The following is a 21,267-nucleotide window of genomic DNA, read 5'->3' as shown; positions in this document are numbered from 1 at the left end:
GTATGGTGAGTTTATTGTGAATTAAGAATACAGACAGTGTTTTAATGGTACATGTGAAAGCTGTCACATACGCACTCTTGTTTTCATTGTGCACTTTAGAGAAGCTTTAGTATAAACAAAAGAGCAAATAATTATATACACCTTCTTCCCCAGAAAATCTCTGAAGCAATTCCACCAGTGTGGCACATCATTCTAAGGCATTTAACTATCCCATAAGTATATACATAAAATTTTATTTATCCACAATTGAATAATATTCTCTGTAAGCATGTTTTATTCTGGTATCTTACAAACATGATTTAGTTACATGTTTTTTGGTCTTGAAATGATTCTGTTGGTTTTTGCTGTTGGTTGTTTTTTTTTTTTTTTTAATTATTGTAAGGCTAAATAGGACCCACCACAATAAAAAAAAAAAAAAAAAAGAGAGAGAGGAAGAGGCAAAGCATTAGTCTCTCTACACTAGTATTTAATTGTTATTTTATATATTAAAATGTTTGTGGAATATACATACTGCCATAGCTGAAATAAAGAAAAACATTTTAATAACAAATCAAAAGTAGATCAGAAAGTTCCAAAATCTAAACAGGCAAGTATATTTCTCATAGTACTAGTTTAGAACCCATTTTGGAAATAATCTGTAATCTGAATATAATTGGTGTGTTTTGAGAAGCCTCTTTAAAAAGTTTTTTCTATCGTTGCACCTTTTAATGATTTACTTTCATGGTTCTGGTATCTACTCAGTCTTTGCTCAAACTATGGGCCCCTCTGCACCTGTCATGATCATTGCCCTTGGGGTAGATATGAAGAAATCATTATTTTTTTTTAGTGTACAATATAGTACATCTATGTACTTGAAATTTTGAATGTAGTAAATTCTGTTCAAGTGTTTTTATGAATACCAGCCTTGGGGTTTAATTTTCAGTTAGTAAAAAATTAGGAAAACATTCTCTTCTGTACATATGGATGATTTTGTTTTCATTGAGGATTGAGAACATACAACATTCATTTGGTTGTTTCTCCAACAATATTAGATTTACTATCTTTTTCTTCCTCCAGCAAGATTAGTTCAGTTCTTGCTGAAGACGTCACAATAGATGAGGCCCCATCAATTTCAGCTTTTTCACCTTCTCCTACTTCTTTAGGTGATAAGCTTTCTTGTGCATCAAAAAACACATCTGGTTTATCTGTTGGGCTATCTTCATCTGAGAGTCTACCCTCTTTATGACCCACCTCTTCTTTGTCAACAGACTTAGCCTTTTTGGAAGGAGATGTGAAACCAAGCTTGGGAAATCTAAACCATCCAGGTTTTTCAGCCTGCTTAGAAGAATCATCTGATGTGTCAGCAGGTTTCACATCTTCTGGAACTGATTTTTTTATTTCTGGTTTTGCATCTGTGCTTGTTTCATCCCCAGAAGATGAAAAGCCAATACTTGGAAGCCAAAATTTGAATCTTCCAGGAGACCTTTTATTATCAGTCTTTTCTTTCTCATTGGTTATGCCTTTTTCTTCACCTTCCACTGCTTCAACTACATCTTCATCTTTAGAGAGAGGATCTGCAATTATTCCCTCTGGTGATTTATCAGGAAAACTCTCTTCAAGTTTACTGGAACATTTTACTTCAGCAGCAGATGTTTTTGTCAAACTTACTTTTTCTCTAGATTCTTCAGACTCACGGTATGGTTTGTCACGTAGTTTAAGTTCAGCACTGCCAGTTCTCTGTGCTGCTACTCCAAAGCTTTCACCAGCACCTGTAGGTTTTCTCACTGATGCATCTCCCGTTGGAGATGGCTGCTGGACCAGCACATCTAAATCACTGTGCGATTCGGGCAACTTCGCCTTGAGCAATGAGAATCCCAAAGCAGCAGTTTTGACCTCTGATGACAGAATCTCTGATTCTTTCAGTATTTCAGTAGTGTAAATCTCACACCGCTCAATAGCAACGTGTTCAGGTTTTACTTTCTCACTTACTTCTTGGCCTTCTATGTAAGACCAATGGATGTCTTGCCCTGCACTTGAAAGGGAGGACTCTATGGTAGCTGTCATTTGTGCTGTTTTAATGTCAGGTTCAGTCAGCGTTAAAATTTTGCTTTTTGCTTTTTGAATACCCCCCTCTAGAGCTCGTGGTGTTTCTTCAGGGCTAACAGAACTTGCTTGCACTTTCACTATTTCAATGTCAGTACTAGATCCCTTTGGATCTGTTACTACTTTTGACAGTAAAACATCAGCTTCAATTGGGAGAGTTCTGAAAGTGAACCTTGGTATTTTTAGTTTGGGAATTCTTACACTTACTTCTGGGACACCTTGTGTTTGGTCCACTGTTTCCCCTGTTATTCTGGTAGATGCTTCTATATGATCTAGAGCTTGATTTTCCAGGCCAACTGATCCTTCTGGTTTTTGTAACTGCATTTCTGCTGTGCCTCTTTTACTTTTAGGTGCTGAATCAGCTTCTGACTTTGGAGAAACAGTGTCATCTTCAAAACCCTTGATTTCTGAATGCAACATTCCAAACTTTGGAATCTTAAACTTGTATGCTTTAATTTTACTTGTTTCTGCTCTGTCTTCTACTTGCACTTCCACTCCTGCAGACACATTCTTTTCAACACTTTTCACTTGAAATTTCATTTCAGGATCTACTATAGTAATTTTAACATCCGTCTTCACTGTTGGAACTTCTACCTTTAGATCTTCCAGCTTAGCAGTAACATAAGTACCACCTTCTGATCCTTTTGTTGTAGACCATTCACACGCAGTTCTTTTTAGCTGACTTTCTTCACTGTCTTTTCCTGTGATTTTCACCTTGCCCTTTATCTTTCCTTTTTTAATTACTGCCTCTTTATTTTGAATATCTAGCTCTTCCTTTGAAAGACTAACATCTCCTTTCTTCTGTGTTGCATCCAAAGTAATTTCAGCTGATGATGGCTTGCATCCTACCCCTGATGTCTCTAACTTCATGGAACTTTCTAGATTTGGGACTTTTATATCCTGTGATTTGCCTTTATGCTCTAGAAACCTATTTGCTGAACTCTTGTCTTTGTCAGTTTCTGAAGCAGATGGGTATGATTTAGACAACTCTGCTGCAGACACTGTGATTTCTGAAGTATGTTCTTCAACGCTGCGCTTAACTATGTCTGCATAAGTTTCTGTTTTTGGAATATTCACTCTATCTGTTCCTTCTGTGGATAATGAAATATTTCCTTCCATCTTTGGCAAGCTAACATCAGAACTCTCCACAGAATCTCCTAATTTTTGAATCCCGTCTTTTCCAATAGTAATTTCAGCAACTGCATGTGGTAATGAGAAGGTATTTCCAGGAATACTTGTTTCCGTTTCTACTTTAGCAGAAGGAATAGTTGCCTGAGCTTTTTCCATACTGCTTTCAATACCAGCATCACTCTTTTTTTCCTTTAAAGATGATCTGCCAAATGTAGGTATTCTGAATTTTGGCATTTTAAACCATCCCTGATGTTCTTCAGTCTGAACTTCTTCAGCTTTTATTTCATGTTCTTTTAATTTGATTTCCTTCTCCTCAAGGCTCTCCATAACTCCCTCTGTCTTTGGTTTAGACACTGACTGGGTGCTTATGTCTACCTTTGCATCTTCAATGCCACCCATCAGAGCTTGGGGTGTTTTTATCTTACCATCAACTACTCCAGGATCTGACATATCAGATGTAAGTTCTGATGCTGGTACTCCCACAGCAATGTCAGCAATTTCATTTGTCATTTTCAGCTGGGGTAGCTCAGCCTCTCTTTTTGGAGAGCTGATCTCCGTCTCTGCGACTTTCCCTTTTGTTAGGGAGATTCCAAACTTTGTCTTCTGGAATTTGGGCACTTTGATCTTCCCTTCAGGACCTTCCAATTTCACTTTGCTTCCATCCATAACTGATGAACTTTCTGTTACTATATCAGGGCTCTTCAAATCAACTGAAGCTTCTCCTTTGGGGAGTTTAATACCAGTTTTTTGAATGTTACCTTCATTGGTAGAACTTATTTTTAAGTCAACTGGTTGAAAACTCCCCTCTGAAGGAGCCAAAGAAGCATCAGTCTTTGCTGAGCTGACTGTTATTTCAGTTTTAGAAGCTTCAGTTTCTACTTTGGAAAACTCCAGAGTGTGGATCATAGTGTCAGCCAGTTTTATGCTTATTTGTGCCCCTTCTTCAGTCCCTTCAGGATGACTTTTTTCTATATCAGGTATCTTAATTGAATCTTCAACCTCTATTTCTGTTTTAGAAAGAGTAGCATTAGCTTCAACTTTTGGTGAATGAGACTGAGATTTTGGAACCTTGATCTTGGAGAGTGAAATTTTGGGCATGACAAATTGAGGCTTTTTAAGTGGACTTTTTTGTTCAACTTTTCCTGCAGATATTTCCAAATCAAGGTCTGGCCCACTACCTTGATCATAAGTTGCAGTTCCTTTCACTTCTGTGTCTATTCTGCTTGACATGACAGCATGCTTTTGGTCTTCCAAATTTGCTCCAGAATCTGGTTTAACACTTGCTTCCTTCTTTGGTGACCAACTGAAGGATGGAAGTTTGAATTTGGGCATTTTGAAATTCCCTTCTTTCTCTTCTCCATCTCCATCTCCATCTTGCTTTATTTCCCCCTTGATCTTTACTGTTGCATCTGATTCCTGAATATCATTGTCTGTTTTTGGAATAGAAATGTCAGCTGATGGGAGGTGAACATCAGCCTCTGATGCCTTACTGTCAGTTTTGGTAATTTTGGCTTCAGCGCTGTAAGTCGCCGATTCTGTGCCACATTCCACTTCCAAGTCTGGTGTTTCAACAGCAATGTCAGATATTTCTACCGTTGCTTTTAGTTGGGGAACCTTGACTTCTGATTTGGATTGGCCAACATCCTTTTCTGACCCTTTCCCTTTAGAAAGTGTAATTCCTACCTTTGGCATTTGGAATTTAGGCATTTTTGTTTTCCCTTCAGAACCTTCAGCTTTTATCTCTACATCACCTACAGCAATTTCACCTGTTGTTCTTTCAACACTTATGTCAGGACTCTTCACCTCAAGTGAACGTTCAGGTATCATCTTAATATCTGACATGGAGAGGCTGGCACTAGCAGCAGCTGATTTCAATGTCAGCTCATCTTCTTCACAGGTAGAAACTGTGACATCACCTGTAGGCATGCTAATATCCATCTCTGTTTTGGGAGCTTTGGCTTCTGGTTTGGAAAATTCCAAAGTTGGGACTGTAACTTTTGGCACTTTTATGCCCAGTCCCACCCCTTCTCCACTACTCTCTTTCTCAGATTTCTGAACAGAAACACCTTCTTTTTTTTGTTTGGTTTCAGAAACATCAGTTTCCAGTGTGGTCAGAGAGACTTGTACTTTCTGACCCTTAATTTTAGGGAATGAGATCTTTGGCATGGTAAATTGGGACTTCTTAGTTTTGGCCTTTTCACCATCTTTTTCTGTTGTATCACATTCTTCATGGAGGTAGTGATTCTCAGGAGTAGGAAAAGTTAATTCAGATCCCATGTCTCCAGATAAAGTAGACAAAGTGGGTCCTTCCACATGTTCCTCAACATGAGAAGGAGCAATAGCTTCTTTCTTTGGTGACCACCTAAATGAAGGTAGTCTGAATTTTGATGATTTAAATTTGTTTTCTTTCTCCTCAGTACCCTTCTCTCCTGTAACTACTTCCTGTTCCGCCTTGCACTCTAAATCTGGGCCATGGATTTCTGCTTCTAATTTTGGCAAGGTAATCTCCATGGGTGAATTTGGATCCACTGTTGGTGCATCCAGAACAACTTCAAATGAAGGCTTATGCAACTTGACACCAAGTTGGGCATCAGATATTCGAGCTGGTTTTTCAATATCAGGATCAGTCATATCAGATGTTATCCCTCCCCTGGAAATTTCAGATCCCACGTTAACAATGTCACCTTCAGGTGCTTTTCCCTTAGATCGAATTCTGAATTTTGGTTTTCGGAATTTAGGAATTTTAACTGTGACTTCTGTGTCAACCAAAGATATTTCAGCTGATGATGTTTTGCCCTCTAGCTTAAAACCTCCTTGCTCCTCAGAACCATCTTCACTTAAAATTTCAAAATCTGAAAGATTTTCTTCAGCAAGAGATGCTGGTTTTGATTGAGATTCTGAAAGCTTAATTTGGTATTTAGTAAGAGTAATATCCCCCTTTTGCAATGAGGACTCCTGATCAATTTTAGATGAAGTCAATTCAGCTTTAGAGAAACCAATGCTAGGAACCCTGAATTTGGCACTTTTAGATACACCCTCTCCCTGAATGTCAAGCAAAGGTTTAGATCCAACACACTCACACGGAAGGGAGGAAGCTTCACCTGTTAAAGAAGGACAAAGAGTTTCGGAAACAGAAACATGAAATCCAGGCTGGTTTTGTGCAAGAGGTTTGGAAGTTTTCGAAAGAGAAATTTTAGGCATTCTAAAGGCAGAAGTTTTAGATTTACCAATTTCCTCCTCTTTAAAACTGGAAGAATCTGGGGGAACATCAGAACTGGGAGTTTGGAGCTTAGAGTCAGGAAAAGTCATGTCCACTTCGGCGGCTGCCGAGGGCACCGTCACTTCAGGCTCCTTGAGGCTGACGTCCACCTCGGCGGCCACAGTGCCCTTGGCCTCTCTGCTGCTGGACCAGCCAAAGGAAGGCATGCCGAACTTGGGCATCTTGAACTTGCCATCCTTGGTCTTGGCAGGCTCCTTCTCCGGAACTTTAGCATCTCCTTCAAGGCTAAGGGTGGCCTCAGGTGCCTGCAGGTCGACGCTGGCCTGTGGAAGAGCGACGTCGACGGAGGGCAGGCTGATGTCCACCTTGGGAGCTTTGATGTCAGCTTTGGGCATCTTGAGGGAGGGCTTCTCCAGCTTCCAGCCTGCGCCTTCTGTCTTGGCGCCGGGGACGTCGGCCTTGAGGCCAAGTGCGGAGCCCTCCACTGCGGCCGTCACGGCGGCAGAGGGAAGGTCGACCTCTGCGCTGGGCAGGCTGACCTCGGCTGCGGGCACCTCGGCCTTGGGGGAGGACACTGCGAATTTGGGCTTGTCAAACTTGGGCATCTTGAGCTTGCCTTTCAGGCCCGTGCCTTCCAGCTCGAGCTTGCCTTCGGCGGAGGGCGCTTTGAGGTCTATGTTGGGTGCCTGGAGCTCGAGGGAGCCTTCGACGGAGGGCAGCTTGACGTCGGGGGCTGCGATGCTGACATCGGCGTCGGCTGCCTTGAGCTCTGCCTGCGGGAGGCTGACGTCTGCGTCCAGTTTGGGAGCCTTGAGGGTGGGCTTGGAGAAGACCACGCTGGGCACCTTGACTTTGGGCATGTGAATTTTCATGCCGCCGCCCTCAGCTTTGCCGGCGGCCACCTCCAGGCTGGCTTCGGCCTCGGGGCCCTGCAGGGCGACTTCGCCCTCCTGGCCTTTGGCCAGCGAGACCTCGGCCTTGGGCAGGCTGACCTGCGCATGGGGAGCTTTGACTTTGGGCAGCTTGACGCTGGGCATCTTGACGTCGGGCATCTTGAATCGGCCTTTCTCGCCCTCTGCTGTTCCGGCGGCCGTCTCGACGGCGGCCTCCACGCCGGGCACTTGGATGTCGGCCGAGGGCAGCGTCACGTCCACTTCGGCGGCTGGCGAGGGCACCGTCACTTCAGGCTCCTTGAGGCTGACGTCCACCTCGGCGGCCACGGTGCCCTTGGCCTCTCTGCTGCTGGACCAGCCAAAGGAAGGCATGCCGAACTTGGGCATCTTGAACTTGCCGTCCTTGGTCTTGGCAGGCTCCTTCTCTGGAACTTTAGCATCTCCTTCAAGGCTAAGGGTGGCCTCAGGTGCCTGCAGGTCGACGCTGGCCTGTGGAAGAGCGACGTCGACGGAGGGCAGGCTGATGTCCACCTTGGGAGCTTTGATGTCAGCTTTGGGCATCTTGAGGGAGGGCTTCTCCAGCTTCCAGCCTGCGCCTTCTGTCTTGGCGCCGGGGACGTCGGCCTTGAGGCCAAGTGCGGAGCCCTCCACTGCGGCCGTCACGGCGGCAGAGGGAAGGTCGACCTCTGCGCTGGGCAGGCTGACCTCGGCTGCGGGCACCTCGGCCTTGGGGGAGGACACTGCGAATTTGGGCTTGTCAAACTTGGGCATCTTGAGCTTGCCTTTCAGGCCCGTGCCTTCCAGCTCGAGCTTGCCTTCGGCGGAGGGCGCTTTGAGGTCTATGTCGGGTGCCTGGAGCTCGAGGGAGCCTTCGACGGAGGGCAGCTTGACGTCGGGGGCTGCGATGCTGACATCGGCGTCGGCTGCCTTGAGCTCTGCCTGCGGGAGGCTGACGTCTGCGTCCAGTTTGGGAGCCTTGAGGGTGGGCTTGGAGAAGACCACGCTGGGCACCTTGACTTTGGGCATGTGAATTTTCATGCCGCCGCCCTCAGCTTTGCCGGCGGCCACCTCCAGGCTGGCTTCGGCCTCGGGGCCCTGCAGGGCGACTTCGCCCTCCTGGCCTTTGGCCAGCGAGACCTCGGCCTTGGGCAGGCTGACCTGCGCATGGGGAGCTTTGACTTTGGGCAGCTTGACGCTGGGCATCTTGACGTCGGGCATCTTGAATCGGCCTTTCTCGCCCTCTGCTGTTCCGGTGGCCGTCTCGACGGCGGCCTCCACGCCGGGCACTTGGATGTCGGCCGAGGGCAGCGTCACGTCCACTTCGGCGGCTGGCGAGGGCACCGTCACTTCAGGCTCCTTGAGGCTGACGTCCACCTCGGCGGCCACGGTGCCCTTGGCCTCTCTGCTGCTGGACCAGCCAAAGGAAGGCATGCCGAACTTGGGCATCTTGAACTTGCCGTCCTTGGTCTTGGCAGGCTCCTTCTCTGGAACTTTAGCATCTCCTTCAAGGCTAAGGGTGGCCTCAGGTGCCTGCAGGTCGACGCTGGCCTGTGGAAGAGCGACGTCGACGGAGGGCAGGCTGATGTCCACCTTGGGAGCTTTGATGTCAGCTTTGGGCATCTTGAGGGAGGGCTTCTCCAGCTTCCAGCCTGCGCCTTCTGTCTTGGCGCCGGGGACGTCGGCCTTGAGGCCAAGTGCGGAGCCCTCCACTGCGGCCGTCACGGCGGCAGAGGGAAGGTCGACCTCTGCGCTGGGCAGGCTGACCTCGGCTGCGGGCACCTCGGCCTTGGGGGAGGACACTGCGAATTTGGGCTTGTCAAACTTGGGCATCTTGAGCTTGCCTTTCAGGCCCGTGCCTTCCAGCTCGAGCTTGCCTTCGGCGGAGGGCGCTTTGAGGTCTATGTCGGGTGCCTGGAGCTCGAGGGAGCCTTCGACGGAGGGCAGCTTGACGTCGGGGGCTGCGATGCTGACATCGGCGTCGGCTGCCTTGAGCTCTGCCTGCGGGAGGCTGACGTCTGCGTCCAGTTTGGGAGCCTTGAGGGTGGGCTTGGAGAAGACCACGCTGGGCACCTTGACTTTGGGCATGTGAATTTTCATGCCGCCGCCCTCAGCTTTGCCGGCGGCCACCTCCAGGCTGGCTTCGGCCTCGGGGCCCTGCAGGGCGACTTCGCCCTCCTGGCCTTTGGCCAGCGAGACCTCGGCCTTGGTCAGGCTGACCTGCGCATGGGGAGCTTTGACTTTGGGCAGCTTGACGCTGGGCATCTTGACGTCGGGCATCTTGAATCGGCCTTTCTCGCCCTCTGCTGTTCCGGTGGCCGTCTCGACGGCGGCCTCCACGCCGGGCACTTGGATGTCGGCCGAGGGCAGCGTCACGTCCACTTCGGCGGCTGGCGAGGGCACCGTCACTTCAGGCTCCTTGAGGCTGACGTCCACCTCGGCGGCCACGGTGCCCTTGGCCTCTCTGCTGCTGGACCAGCCAAAGGAAGGCATGCCGAACTTGGGCATCTTGAACTTGCCGTCCTTGGTCTTGGCAGGCTCCTTCTCTGGAACTTTAGCATCTCCTTCAAGGCTAAGGGTGGCCTCAGGTGCCTGCAGGTCGACGCTGGCCTGTGGAAGAGCGACGTCGACGGAGGGCAGGCTGATGTCCACCTTGGGAGCTTTGATGTCAGCTTTGGGCATCTTGAGGGAGGGCTTCTCCAGCTTCCAGCCTGCGCCTTCTGTCTTGGCGCCGGGGACGTCGGCCTTGAGGCCAAGTGCGGAGCCCTCCACTGCGGCCGTCACGGCGGCAGAGGGAAGGTCGACCTCTGCGCTGGGCAGGCTGACCTCGGCTGCGGGCACCTCGGCCTTGGGGGAGGACACTGCGAATTTGGGCTTGTCAAACTTGGGCATCTTGAGCTTGCCTTTCAGGCCCGTGCCTTCCAGCTCGAGCTTGCCTTCGGCGGAGGGCGCTTTGAGGTCTATGTCGGGTGCCTGGAGCTCGAGGGAGCCTTCGACGGAGGGCAGCTTGACGTCGGGGGCTGCGATGCTGACATCGGCGTCGGCTGCCTTGAGCTCTGCCTGCGGGAGGCTGACGTCTGCGTCCAGTTTGGGAGCCTTGAGGGTGGGCTTGGAGAAGACCACGCTGGGCACCTTGACTTTGGGCATGTGAATTTTCATGCCGCCGCCCTCAGCTTTGCCGGCGGCCACCTCCAGGCTGGCTTCGGCCTCGGGGCCCTGCAGGGCGACTTCGCCCTCCTGGCCTTTGGCCAGCGAGACCTCGGCCTTGGTCAGGCTGACCTGCGCATGGGGAGCTTTGACTTTGGGCAGCTTGACGCTGGGCATCTTGACGTCGGGCATCTTGAATCGGCCTTTCTCGCCCTCTGCTGTTCCGGTGGCCGTCTCGACGGCGGCCTCCACGCCGGGCACTTGGATGTCGGCCGAGGGCAGCGTCACGTCCACTTCGGCGGCTGGCGAGGGCACCGTCACTTCAGGCTCCTTGAGGCTGACGTCCACCTCGGCGGCCACGGTGCCCTTGGCCTCTCTGCTGCTGGACCAGCCAAAGGAAGGCATGCCGAACTTGGGCATCTTGAACTTGCCGTCCTTGGTCTTGGCAGGCTCCTTCTCTGGAACTTTAGCATCTCCTTCAAGGCTAAGGGTGGCCTCAGGTGCCTGCAGGTCGACGCTGGCCTGTGGAAGAGCGACGTCGACGGAGGGCAGGCTGATGTCCACCTTGGGAGCTTTGATGTCAGCTTTGGGCATCTTGAGGGAGGGCTTCTCCAGCTTCCAGCCTGCGCCTTCTGTCTTGGCGCCGGGGACGTCGGCCTTGAGGCCAAGTGCGGAGCCCTCCACTGCGGCCGTCACGGCGGCAGAGGGAAGGTCGACCTCTGCGCTGGGCAGGCTGACCTCGGCTGCGGGCACCTCGGCCTTGGGGGAGGACACTGCGAATTTGGGCTTGTCAAACTTGGGCATCTTGAGCTTGCCTTTCAGGCCCGTGCCTTCCAGCTCGAGCTTGCCTTCGGCGGAGGGCGCTTTGAGGTCTATGTCGGGTGCCTGGAGCTCGAGGGAGCCTTCGACGGAGGGCAGCTTGACGTCGGGGGCTGCGATGCTGACATCGGCGTCGGCTGCCTTGAGCTCTGCCTGCGGGAGGCTGACGTCTGCGTCCAGTTTGGGAGCCTTGAGGGTGGGCTTGGAGAAGACCACGCTGGGCACCTTGACTTTGGGCATGTGAATTTTCATGCCGCCGCCCTCAGCTTTGCCGGCGGCCACCTCCAGGCTGGCTTCGGCCTCGGGGCCCTGCAGGGCGACTTCGCCCTCCTGGCCTTTGGCCAGCGAGACCTCGGCCTTGGGCAGGCTGACCTGCGCATGGGGAGCTTTGACTTTGGGCAGCTTGACGCTGGGCATCTTGACGTCGGGCATCTTGAATCGGCCTTTCTCGCCCTCTGCTGTTCCGGTGGCCGTCTCGACGGCGGCCTCCACGCCGGGCACTTGGATGTCGGCCGAGGGCAGCGTCACGTCCACTTCGGCGGCTGGCGAGGGCACCGTCACTTCAGGCTCCTTGAGGCTGACGTCCACCTCGGCGGCCACGGTGCCCTTGGCCTCTCTGCTGCTGGACCAGCCAAAGGAAGGCATGCCGAACTTGGGCATCTTGAACTTGCCGTCCTTGGTCTTGGCAGGCTCCTTCTCTGGAACTTTAGCATCTCCTTCAAGGCTAAGGGTGGCCTCAGGTGCCTGCAGGTCGACGCTGGCCTGTGGAAGAGCGACGTCGACGGAGGGCAGGCTGATGTCCACCTTGGGAGCTTTGATGTCAGCTTTGGGCATCTTGAGGGAGGGCTTCTCCAGCTTCCAGCCTGCGCCTTCTGTCTTGGCGCCGGGGACGTCGGCCTTGAGGCCAAGTGCGGAGCCCTCCACTGCGGCCGTCACGGCGGCAGAGGGAAGGTCGACCTCTGCGCTGGGCAGGCTGACCTCGGCTGCGGGCACCTCGGCCTTGGGGGAGGACACTGCGAATTTGGGCTTGTCAAACTTGGGCATCTTGAGCTTGCCTTTCAGGCCCGTGCCTTCCAGCTCGAGCTTGCCTTCGGCGGAGGGCGCTTTGAGGTCTATGTCGGGTGCCTGGAGCTCGAGGGAGCCTTCGACGGAGGGCAGCTTGACGTCGGGGGCTGCGATGCTGACATCGGCGTCGGCTGCCTTGAGCTCTGCCTGCGGGAGGCTGACGTCTGCGTCCAGTTTGGGAGCCTTGAGGGTGGGCTTGGAGAAGACCACGCTGGGCACCTTGACTTTGGGCATGTGAATTTTCATGCCGCCGCCCTCAGCTTTGCCGGCGGCCACCTCCAGGCTGGCTTCGGCCTCGGGGCCCTGCAGGGCGACTTCGCCCTCCTGGCCTTTGGCCAGCGAGACCTCGGCCTTGGGCAGGCTGACCTGCGCATGGGGAGCTTTGACTTTGGGCAGCTTGACGCTGGGCATCTTGACGTCGGGCATCTTGAATCGGCCTTTCTCGCCCTCTGCTGTTCCGGTGGCCGTCTCGACGGCGGCCTCCACGCCGGGCACTTGGATGTCGGCCGAGGGCAGCGTCACGTCCACTTCGGCGGCTGGCGAGGGCACCGTCACTTCAGGCTCCTTGAGGCTGACGTCCACCTCGGCGGCCACGGTGCCCTTGGCCTCTCTGCTGCTGGACCAGCCAAAGGAAGGCATGCCAAACTTGGGCATCTTGAACTTGCCGTCCTTGGTCTTGGCAGGCTCCTTCTCTGGAACTTTAGCATCTCCTTCAAGGCTAAGGGTGGCCTCAGGTGCCTGCAGGTCGACGCTGGCCTGTGGAAGAGCGACGTCGACGGAGGGCAGGCTGATGTCCACCTTGGGAGCTTTGATGTCAGCTTTGGGCATCTTGAGGGAGGGCTTCTCCAGCTTCCAGCCTGCGCCTTCTGTCTTGGCGCCGGGGACGTCGGCCTTGAGGCCAAGTGCGGAGCCCTCCACTGCGGCCGTCACGGCGGCAGAGGGAAGGTCGACCTCTGCGCTGGGCAGGCTGACCTCGGCTGCGGGCACCTCGGCCTTGGGGGAGGACACTGCGAATTTGGGCTTGTCAAACTTGGGCATCTTGAGCTTGCCTTTCAGGCCCGTGCCTTCCAGCTCGAGCTTGCCTTTGGCGGAGGGCGCTTTGAGGTCTATGTCGGGTGCCTGGAGCTCGAGGGAGCCTTCGACGGAGGGCAGCTTGACGTCGGGGGCTGCGATGCTGACATCGGCGTCGGCTGCCTTGAGCTCTGCCTGCGGGAGGCTGACGTCTGCGTCCAGTTTGGGAGCCTTGAGGGTGGGCTTGGAGAAGACCACGCTGGGCACCTTGACTTTGGGCATGTGAATTTTCATGCCGCCGCCCTCAGCTTTGCCGGCGGCCACCTCCAGGCTGGCTTCGGCCTCGGGGCCCTGCAGGGCGACTTCGCCCTCCTGGCCTTTGGCCAGCGAGACCTCGGCCTTGGGCAGGCTGACCTGTGCATGGGGAGCTTTGACTTTGGGCAGCTTGACGCTGGGCATCTTGACGTCGGGCATCTTGAATCGGCCTTTCTCGCCCTCTGCTGTTCCGGTGGCCGTCTCGACGGCGGCCTCCACGCCGGGCACTTGGATGTCGGCCGAGGGCAGCGTCACGTCCACTTCGGCGGCTGGCGAGGGCACCGTCACTTCAGGCTCCTTGAGGCTGACGTCCACCTCGGCGGCCACGGTGCCCTTGGCCTCTCTGCTGCTGGACCAGCCAAAGGAAGGCATGCCGAACTTGGGCATCTTGAACTTGCCGTCCTTGGTCTTGGCAGGCTCCTTCTCTGGAACTTTAGCATCTCCTTCAAGGCTAAGGGTGGCCTCAGGTGCCTGCAGGTCGACGCTGGCCTGTGGAAGAGCGACGTCGACGGAGGGCAGGCTGATGTCCACCTTGGGAGCTTTGATGTCAGCTTTGGGCATCTTGAGGGAGGGCTTCTCCAGCTTCCAGCCTGCGCCTTCTGTCTTGGCGCCGGGGACGTCGGCCTTGAGGCCAAGTGCGGAGCCCTCCACTGCGGCCGTCACGGCGGCAGAGGGAAGGTCGACCTCTGCGCTGGGCAGGCTGACCTCGGCTGCGGGCACCTCGGCCTTGGGGGAGGACACTGCGAATTTGGGCTTGTCAAACTTGGGCATCTTGAGCTTGCCTTTCAGGCCCGTGCCTTCCAGCTCGAGCTTGCCTTCGGCGGAGGGCGCTTTGAGGTCTATGTCGGGTGCCTGGAGCTCGAGGGAGCCTTCGACGGAGGGCAGCTTGACGTCGGGGGCTGCGATGCTGACATCGGCGTCGGCTGCCTTGAGCTCTGCCTGCGGGAGGCTGACGTCTGCGTCCAGTTTGGGAGCCTTGAGGGTGGGCTTGGAGAAGACCACGCTGGGCACCTTGACTTTGGGCATGTGAATTTTCATGCCGCCGCCCTCAGCTTTGCCGGCGGCCACCTCCAGGCTGGCTTCGGCCTCGGGGCCCTGCAGGGCGACTTCGCCCTCCTGGCCTTTGGCCAGCGAGACCTCGGCCTTGGGCAGGCTGACCTGCGCATGGGGAGCTTTGACTTTGGGCAGCTTGACGCTGGGCATCTTGACGTCGGGCATCTTGAATCGGCCTTTCTCGCCCTCTGCTGTTCCGGTGGCCGTCTCGACGGCGGCCTCCACGCCGGGCACTTGGATGTCGGCCGAGGGCAGCGTCACGTCCACTTCGGCGGCTGGCGAGGGCACCGTCACTTCAGGCTCCTTGAGGCTGACGTCCACCTCGGCGGCCACGGTGCCCTTGGCCTCTCTGCTGCTGGACCAGCCAAAGGAAGGCATGCCAAACTTGGGCATCTTGAACTTGCCGTCCTTGGTCTTGGCAGGCTCCTTCTCTGGAACTTTAGCATCTCCTTCAAGGCTAAGGGTGGCCTCAGGTGCCTGCAGGTCGACGCTGGCCTGTGGAAGAGCGACGTCGACGGAGGGCAGGCTGATGTCCACCTTGGGAGCTTTGATGTCAGCTTTGGGCATCTTGAGGGAGGGCTTCTCCAGCTTCCAGCCTGCGCCTTCTGTCTTGGCGCCGGGGACGTCGGCCTTGAGGCCAAGTGCGGAGCCCTCCACTGCGGCCGTCACGGCGGCAGAGGGAAGGTCGACCTCTGCGCTGGGCAGGCTGACCTCGGCTGCGGGCACCTCGGCCTTGGGGGAGGACACTGCGAATTTGGGCTTGTCAAACTTGGGCATCTTGAGCTTGCCTTTCAGGCCCGTGCCTTCCAGCTCGAGCTTGCCTTTGGCGGAGGGCGCTTTGAGGTCTATGTCGGGTGCCTGGAGCTCGAGGGAGCCTTCGACGGAGGGCAGCTTGACGTCGGGGGCTGCGATGCTGACATCGGCGTCGGCTGCCTTGAGCTCTGCCTGCGGGAGGCTGACGTCTGCGTCCAGTTTGGGAGCCTTGAGGGTGGGCTTGGAGAAGACCACGCTGGGCACCTTGACTTTGGGCATGTGAATTTTCATGCCGCCGCCCTCAGCTTTGCCGGCGGCCACCTCCAGGCTGGCTTCGGCCTCGGGGCCCTGCAGGGCGACTTCGCCCTCCTGGCCTTTGGCCAGCGAGACCTCGGCCTTGGGCAGGCTGACCTGTGCATGGGGAGCTTTGACTTTGGGCAGCTTGACGCTGGGCATCTTGACGTCGGGCATCTTGAATCGGCCTTTCTCGCCCTCTGCTGTTCCGGTGGCCGTCTCGACGGCGGCCTCCACGCCGGGCACTTGGATGTCGGCCGAGGGCAGCGTCACGTCCACTTCGGCGGCTGGCGAGGGCACCGTCACTTCAGGCTCCTTGAGGCTGACGTCCACCTCGGCGGCCACGGTGCCCTTGGCCTCTCTGCTGCTGGACCAGCCAAAGGAAGGCATGCCGAACTTGGGCATCTTGAACTTGCCGTCCTTGGTCTTGGCAGGCTCCTTCTCTGGAACTTTAGCATCTCCTTCAAGGCTAAGGGTGGCCTCAGGTGCCTGCAGGTCGACGCTGGCCTGTGGAAGAGCGACGTCGACGGAGGGCAGGCTGATGTCCACCTTGGGAGCTTTGATGTCAGCTTTGGGCATCTTGAGGGAGGGCTTCTCCAGCTTCCAGCCTGCGCCTTCTGTCTTGGCGCCGGGGACGTCGGCCTTGAGGCCAAGTGCGGAGCCCTCCACTGCGGCCGTCACGGCGGCAGAGGGAAGGTCGACCTCTGCGCTGGGCAGGCTGACCTCGGCTGCGGGCACCTCGGCCTTGGGGGAGGACACTGCGAATTTGGGCTTGTCAAACTTGGGCATCTTGAGCTTGCCTTTCAGGCCCGTGCCTTCCAGCTCGAGCTTGCCTTCGGCGGAGGGCGCTTTGAGGTCTATGTCGGGTGCCTGGAGCTCGAGGGAGCCTTCGACGGAGGGCAGCTTGACGTCGGGGGCTGCGATGCTGACATCGGCGTCGGCTGCCTTGAGCTCTGCCTGCGGGAGGCTGACGTCTGCGTCCAGTTTGGGAGCCTTGAGGGTGGGCTTGGAGAAGACCACGCTGGGCACCTTGACTTTGGGCATGTGAATTTTCATGCCGCCGCCCTCAGCTTTGCCGGCGGCCACCTCCAGGCTGGCTTCGGCCTCGGGGCCCTGCAGGGCGACTTCGCCCTCCTGGCCTTTGGCCAGCGAGACCTCGGCCTTGGGCAGGCTGACCTGCGCATGGGGAGCTTTGACTTTGGGCAGCTTGACGCTGGGCATCTTGACGTCGGGCATCTTGAATCGGCCTTTCTCGCCCTCTGCTGCTCCGGCGGCCGTCTCGACGGCGGCCTCCACGCCGGGCACTTGGATGTCGGCCGAGGGCAGCGTCACGTCCACTTCGGCGGCTGGCGAGGGCACCGTCACTTCAGGCTCCTTGAGGCTGACGTCCACCTCGGCGGCCACGGTGCCCTTGGCCTCTCTGCTGCTGGACCAGCCAAAGGAAGGCATGCCGAACTTGGGCATCTTGAACTTGCCGTCCTTGGTCTTGGCAGGCTCCTTCTCTGGAACTTTAGCATCTCCTTCAAGGCTAAGGGTGGCCTCAGGTGCCTGCAGGTCGACGCTGGCCTGTGGAAGAGCGACGTCGACGGAGGGCAGGCTGATGTCCACCTTGGGAGCTTTGATGTCAGCTTTGGGCATCTTGAGGGAGGGCTTCTCCAGCTTCCAGCCTGCGCCTTCTGTCTTGGCGCCGGGGACGTCGGCCTTGAGGCCAAGTGCGGAGCCCTCCACTGCGGCCGTCACGGCGGCAGAGGGAAGGTCGACCTCTGCGCTGGGCAGGCTGACCTCGGCTGCGGGCACCTCGGCCTTGGGGGAGGACACTGCGAATTTGGGCTTGTCAAACTTGGGCATCTTGAGCTTGCCTTTCAGGCCCGTGCCTTCCAGCTCGAGCTTGCCTTCGGCGGAGGGCGCTTTGAGGTCTATGTCGGGTGCCTGGAGCTCGAGGGAGCCTTCGACGGAGGGCAGCTTGACGTCGGGGGCTGCGATGCTGACATCGGCGTCGGCTGCCTTGAGCTCTGCCTGCGGGAGGCTGACGTCTGCGTCCAGTTTGGGAGCCTTGAGGGTGGGCTTGGAGAAGACCACGCTGGGCACCTTGACTTTGGGCATGTGAATTTTCATGCCGCCGCCCTCAGCTTTGCCGGCGGCCACCTCCAGGCTGGCTTCGGCCTCGGGGCCCTGCAGGGCGACTTCGCCCTCCTGGCCTTTGGCCAGCGAGACCTCGGCCTTGGGCAGGCTGACCTGTGCATGGGGAGCTTTGACTTTGGGCAGCTTGACGCTGGGCATCTTGACGTCGGGCATCTTGAATCGGCCTTTCTCGCCCTCTGCTGTTCCGGTGGCCGTCTCGACGGCGGCCTCCACGCCGGGCACTTGGATGTCGGCCGAGGGCAGCGTCACGTCCACTTCGGCGGCTGGCGAGGGCACCGTCACTTCAGGCTCCTTGAGGCTGACGTCCACCTCGGCGGCCACGGTGCCCTTGGCCTCTCTGCTGCTGGACCAGCCAAAGGAAGGCATGCCGAACTTGGGCATCTTGAACTTGCCGTCCTTGGTCTTGGCAGGCTCCTTCTCTGGAACTTTAGCATCTCCTTCAAGGCTAAGGGTGGCCTCAGGTGCCTGCAGGTCGACGCTGGCCTGTGGAAGAGCGACGTCGACGGAGGGCAGGCTGATGTCCACCTTGGGAGCTTTGATGTCAGCTTTGGGCATCTTGAGGGAGGGCTTCTCCAGCTTCCAGCCTGCGCCTTCTGTCTTGGCGCCGGGGACGTCGGCCTTGAGGCCAAGTGCGGAGCCCTCCACTGCGGCCGTCACGGCGGCAGAGGGAAGGTCGACCTCTGCGCTGGGCAGGCTGACCTCGGCTGCGGGCACCTCGGCCTTGGGGGAGGACACTGCGAATTTGGGCTTGTCAAACTTGGGCATCTTGAGCTTGCCTTTCAGGCCCGTGCCTTCCAGCTCGAGCTTGCCTTCGGCGGAGGGCGCTTTGAGGTCTATGTCGGGTGCCTGGAGCTCGAGGGAGCCTTCGACGGAGGGCAGCTTGACGTCGGGGGCTGCGATGCTGACATCGGCGTCGGCTGCCTTGAGCTCTGCCTGCGGGAGGCTGACGTCTGCGTCCAGTTTGGGAGCCTTGAGGGTGGGCTTGGAGAAGACCACGCTGGGCACCTTGACTTTGGGCATGTGAATTTTCATGCCGCCGCCCTCAGCTTTGCCGGCGGCCACCTCCAGGCTGGCTTCGGCCTCGGGGCCCTGCAGGGCGACTTCGCCCTCCTGGCCTTTGGCCAGCGAGACCTCGGCCTTGGGCAGGCTGACCTGCGCATGGGGAGCTTTGACTTTGGGCAGCTTGACGCTGGGCATCTTGACGTCGGGCATCTTGAATCGGCCTTTCTCGCCCTCTGCTGCTCCGGCGGCCGTCTCGACGGCGGCCTCCACGCCGGGCACTTGGATGTCGGCCGAGGGCAGCGTCACGTCCACTTCGGCGGCTGGCGAGGGCACCGTCACTTCAGGCTCCTTGAGGCTGACGTCCACCTCGGCGGCCACGGTGCCCTTGGCCTCTCTGCTGCTGGACCAGCCAAAGGAAGGCATGCCGAACTTGGGCATCTTGAACTTGCCATCCTTGGTCTTGGCAGGCTCCTTCTCTGGAACTTTAGCATCTCCTTCAAGGCTAAGGGTGGCCTCAGGTGCCTGCAGGTCGACGCTGGCCTGTGGAAGAGCGACGTCGACAGAGGGCAGGCTGATGTCCACCTTGGGAGCTTTGACGTCAGATGTTGTAATTTCCATAATTCCTTCTTTTGTTTCCTTACTGAATTCTCTCTTGTTTGTTTCAATATTAGTTTTTGAAATCACTGTTTTTCCTGTTGTGTCTTCATTGTTAATTTCCATTGCGGAAGATTTTATTACTGCCTTTTTTGGACTTTTCAAGGGGTCTTTTGGGTTTTGCTTTATGTCATTTTTACTTGTTTTTCCTTTGGATGTCCCTATTTGCATTTCATCACTTGGAACTGTTATTTCTTCTATTTTTCCACTTGCCTGAAATCCTTCTGCATTTTCTAGGGTTTTCACTTGTACTTCCCTTTCACCTATCTGTGCTTCCGCTTGGACCCTTTCTTCCTTTGTAGTTGACCAGGTAAATGTAGGGAATTTTAACTTTGGCAGTCTGAATTTGCTTTCCTTCTCCTCTGTATCTTTTTCTCCAGTATTTATTCCAGGTTCTGTCTTTAGGGCTTTATCATTTTTGGGCATGCCATCTTTTTCTATTTCCTTTTTTACCCTATCTTGTATGTCCTCTCTGCTTTCATCTGTTGTTATTTTCATGTCAGTTTTAGATGTTTTGGCCAGTTTGAATGATGGCATTTGTATTTTCCAGGTAGACACTTCTGATTCTGCATCCCGCTTAAGAGTTTTCACACTGAAATTCGTGTTGTCCTCTGAAGTCATATCAACTGTTCTTTCTCGTACTGACTGTGGAACGTCACCTCCCTGTTCAGTGGTGTCAGTCTCTGTCTCTTTTCTTGTGGACACTGACATTCCATAATTTATTTTCTGAATATTTAGTATTTGTGTGACGTCTTCTGCTTGTTTTTCTCCTGTCTCTAGTGTGTCAGATGTCTGCAATTCTGCTTTAGCAGTGCCTATTTCTAGGCCTTTTACCTGTACAGATCCCTTAGCTGCGTGACCCATCAAGTCTATGTTAATTCCACTTTCTCTGTCTTTTTTATCTGCTGTCCCTTTTTGTTTCTTTCTTCGGGATTTTGATGAAGCTTGTGGTGATTTTTTAGTTGGGCTTACTTTCAGTTCAGCTGTATCTAAACAGGGCTCTGGTATCTCTGTTGTTATGTCTGGTACTTTAATTTCACTAAATTTTGATGTTGCTTCCTTGTCTTTTTTAATGCTTGTTTCAACTTCAGGGCATTGTTTTACATGAGATGGAATGCCATTTTTCATTTCTTTTAAGTCTTCTGTTAAAGTTTCATGTCCCTCTCCTATTTTAATTTCATAAGAAGAAGATGTAGTATATTCAACAGTTAAGACTTCAGGATTTTCCAGGCTTATATCATCTTTACATATTTTTTCTCTTTCAGAGATCAGTGTAGTTTTTATTTCTTTTTTTTGCTTCTCTTGTGGTTCTAGTTTGGATCTGTGCATTCTGAATCCAATGCTAGGGAACTTCAGCTTCCTTTGGCTTCCTTTTTTCTCTTTGGTATGGACTTCTTGTGGATATTGAGACTCTGTGTCCGTGCTTGTAGGGGAAATATCCTGTATAGCAGGCTCATATGCATCTGATGTACTATGAGATCTTCTGTGCCTCAATATCTTTTTATTTTTAATTGATTGAAATTTTGGCCATGATAATCTATCTTTTTTAGCTCTCTTACTTCTTCCTACCCTTTGGCTTACAATCAGTGTTTCCTTGTCTTCTTCTGAAATGGCTTTTCCTGAAACTTGCAGTGTTTCTTCAGGAATGCTCTCACTGAGTTCTTTTTCCTAAAAGAACAAATAGTAGTC

At 54.3% G+C, this 21,267-nt stretch overlaps 1 protein-coding gene across 1 annotated transcript in view; it reads right to left on the bottom strand.

Moving 5' to 3' along the window:
- AHNAK2 (AHNAK nucleoprotein 2) overlaps positions 1-21,267 on the bottom strand; it is a 72,140-nt gene continuing 50,873 nt past the window's right edge. Inside the window, exon 7 of the mRNA XM_040068511.2 lies at positions 1-21,246. Within this exon, the coding sequence (XP_039924445.2) occupies positions 1,003-21,246 (20,244 nt within the window). The 3' untranslated portion in view covers positions 1-1,002. The remainder of the gene's footprint in view (positions 21,247-21,267) is intronic.

This window comes from Hirundo rustica, chromosome 6 (assembly GCF_015227805.2).
Source record: "Hirundo rustica isolate bHirRus1 chromosome 6, bHirRus1.pri.v3, whole genome shotgun sequence".
NCBI lineage: Eukaryota > Metazoa > Chordata > Aves > Passeriformes > Hirundinidae > Hirundo > Hirundo rustica.
This window is presented reverse-complemented; position numbering and strand designations above follow the sequence as displayed.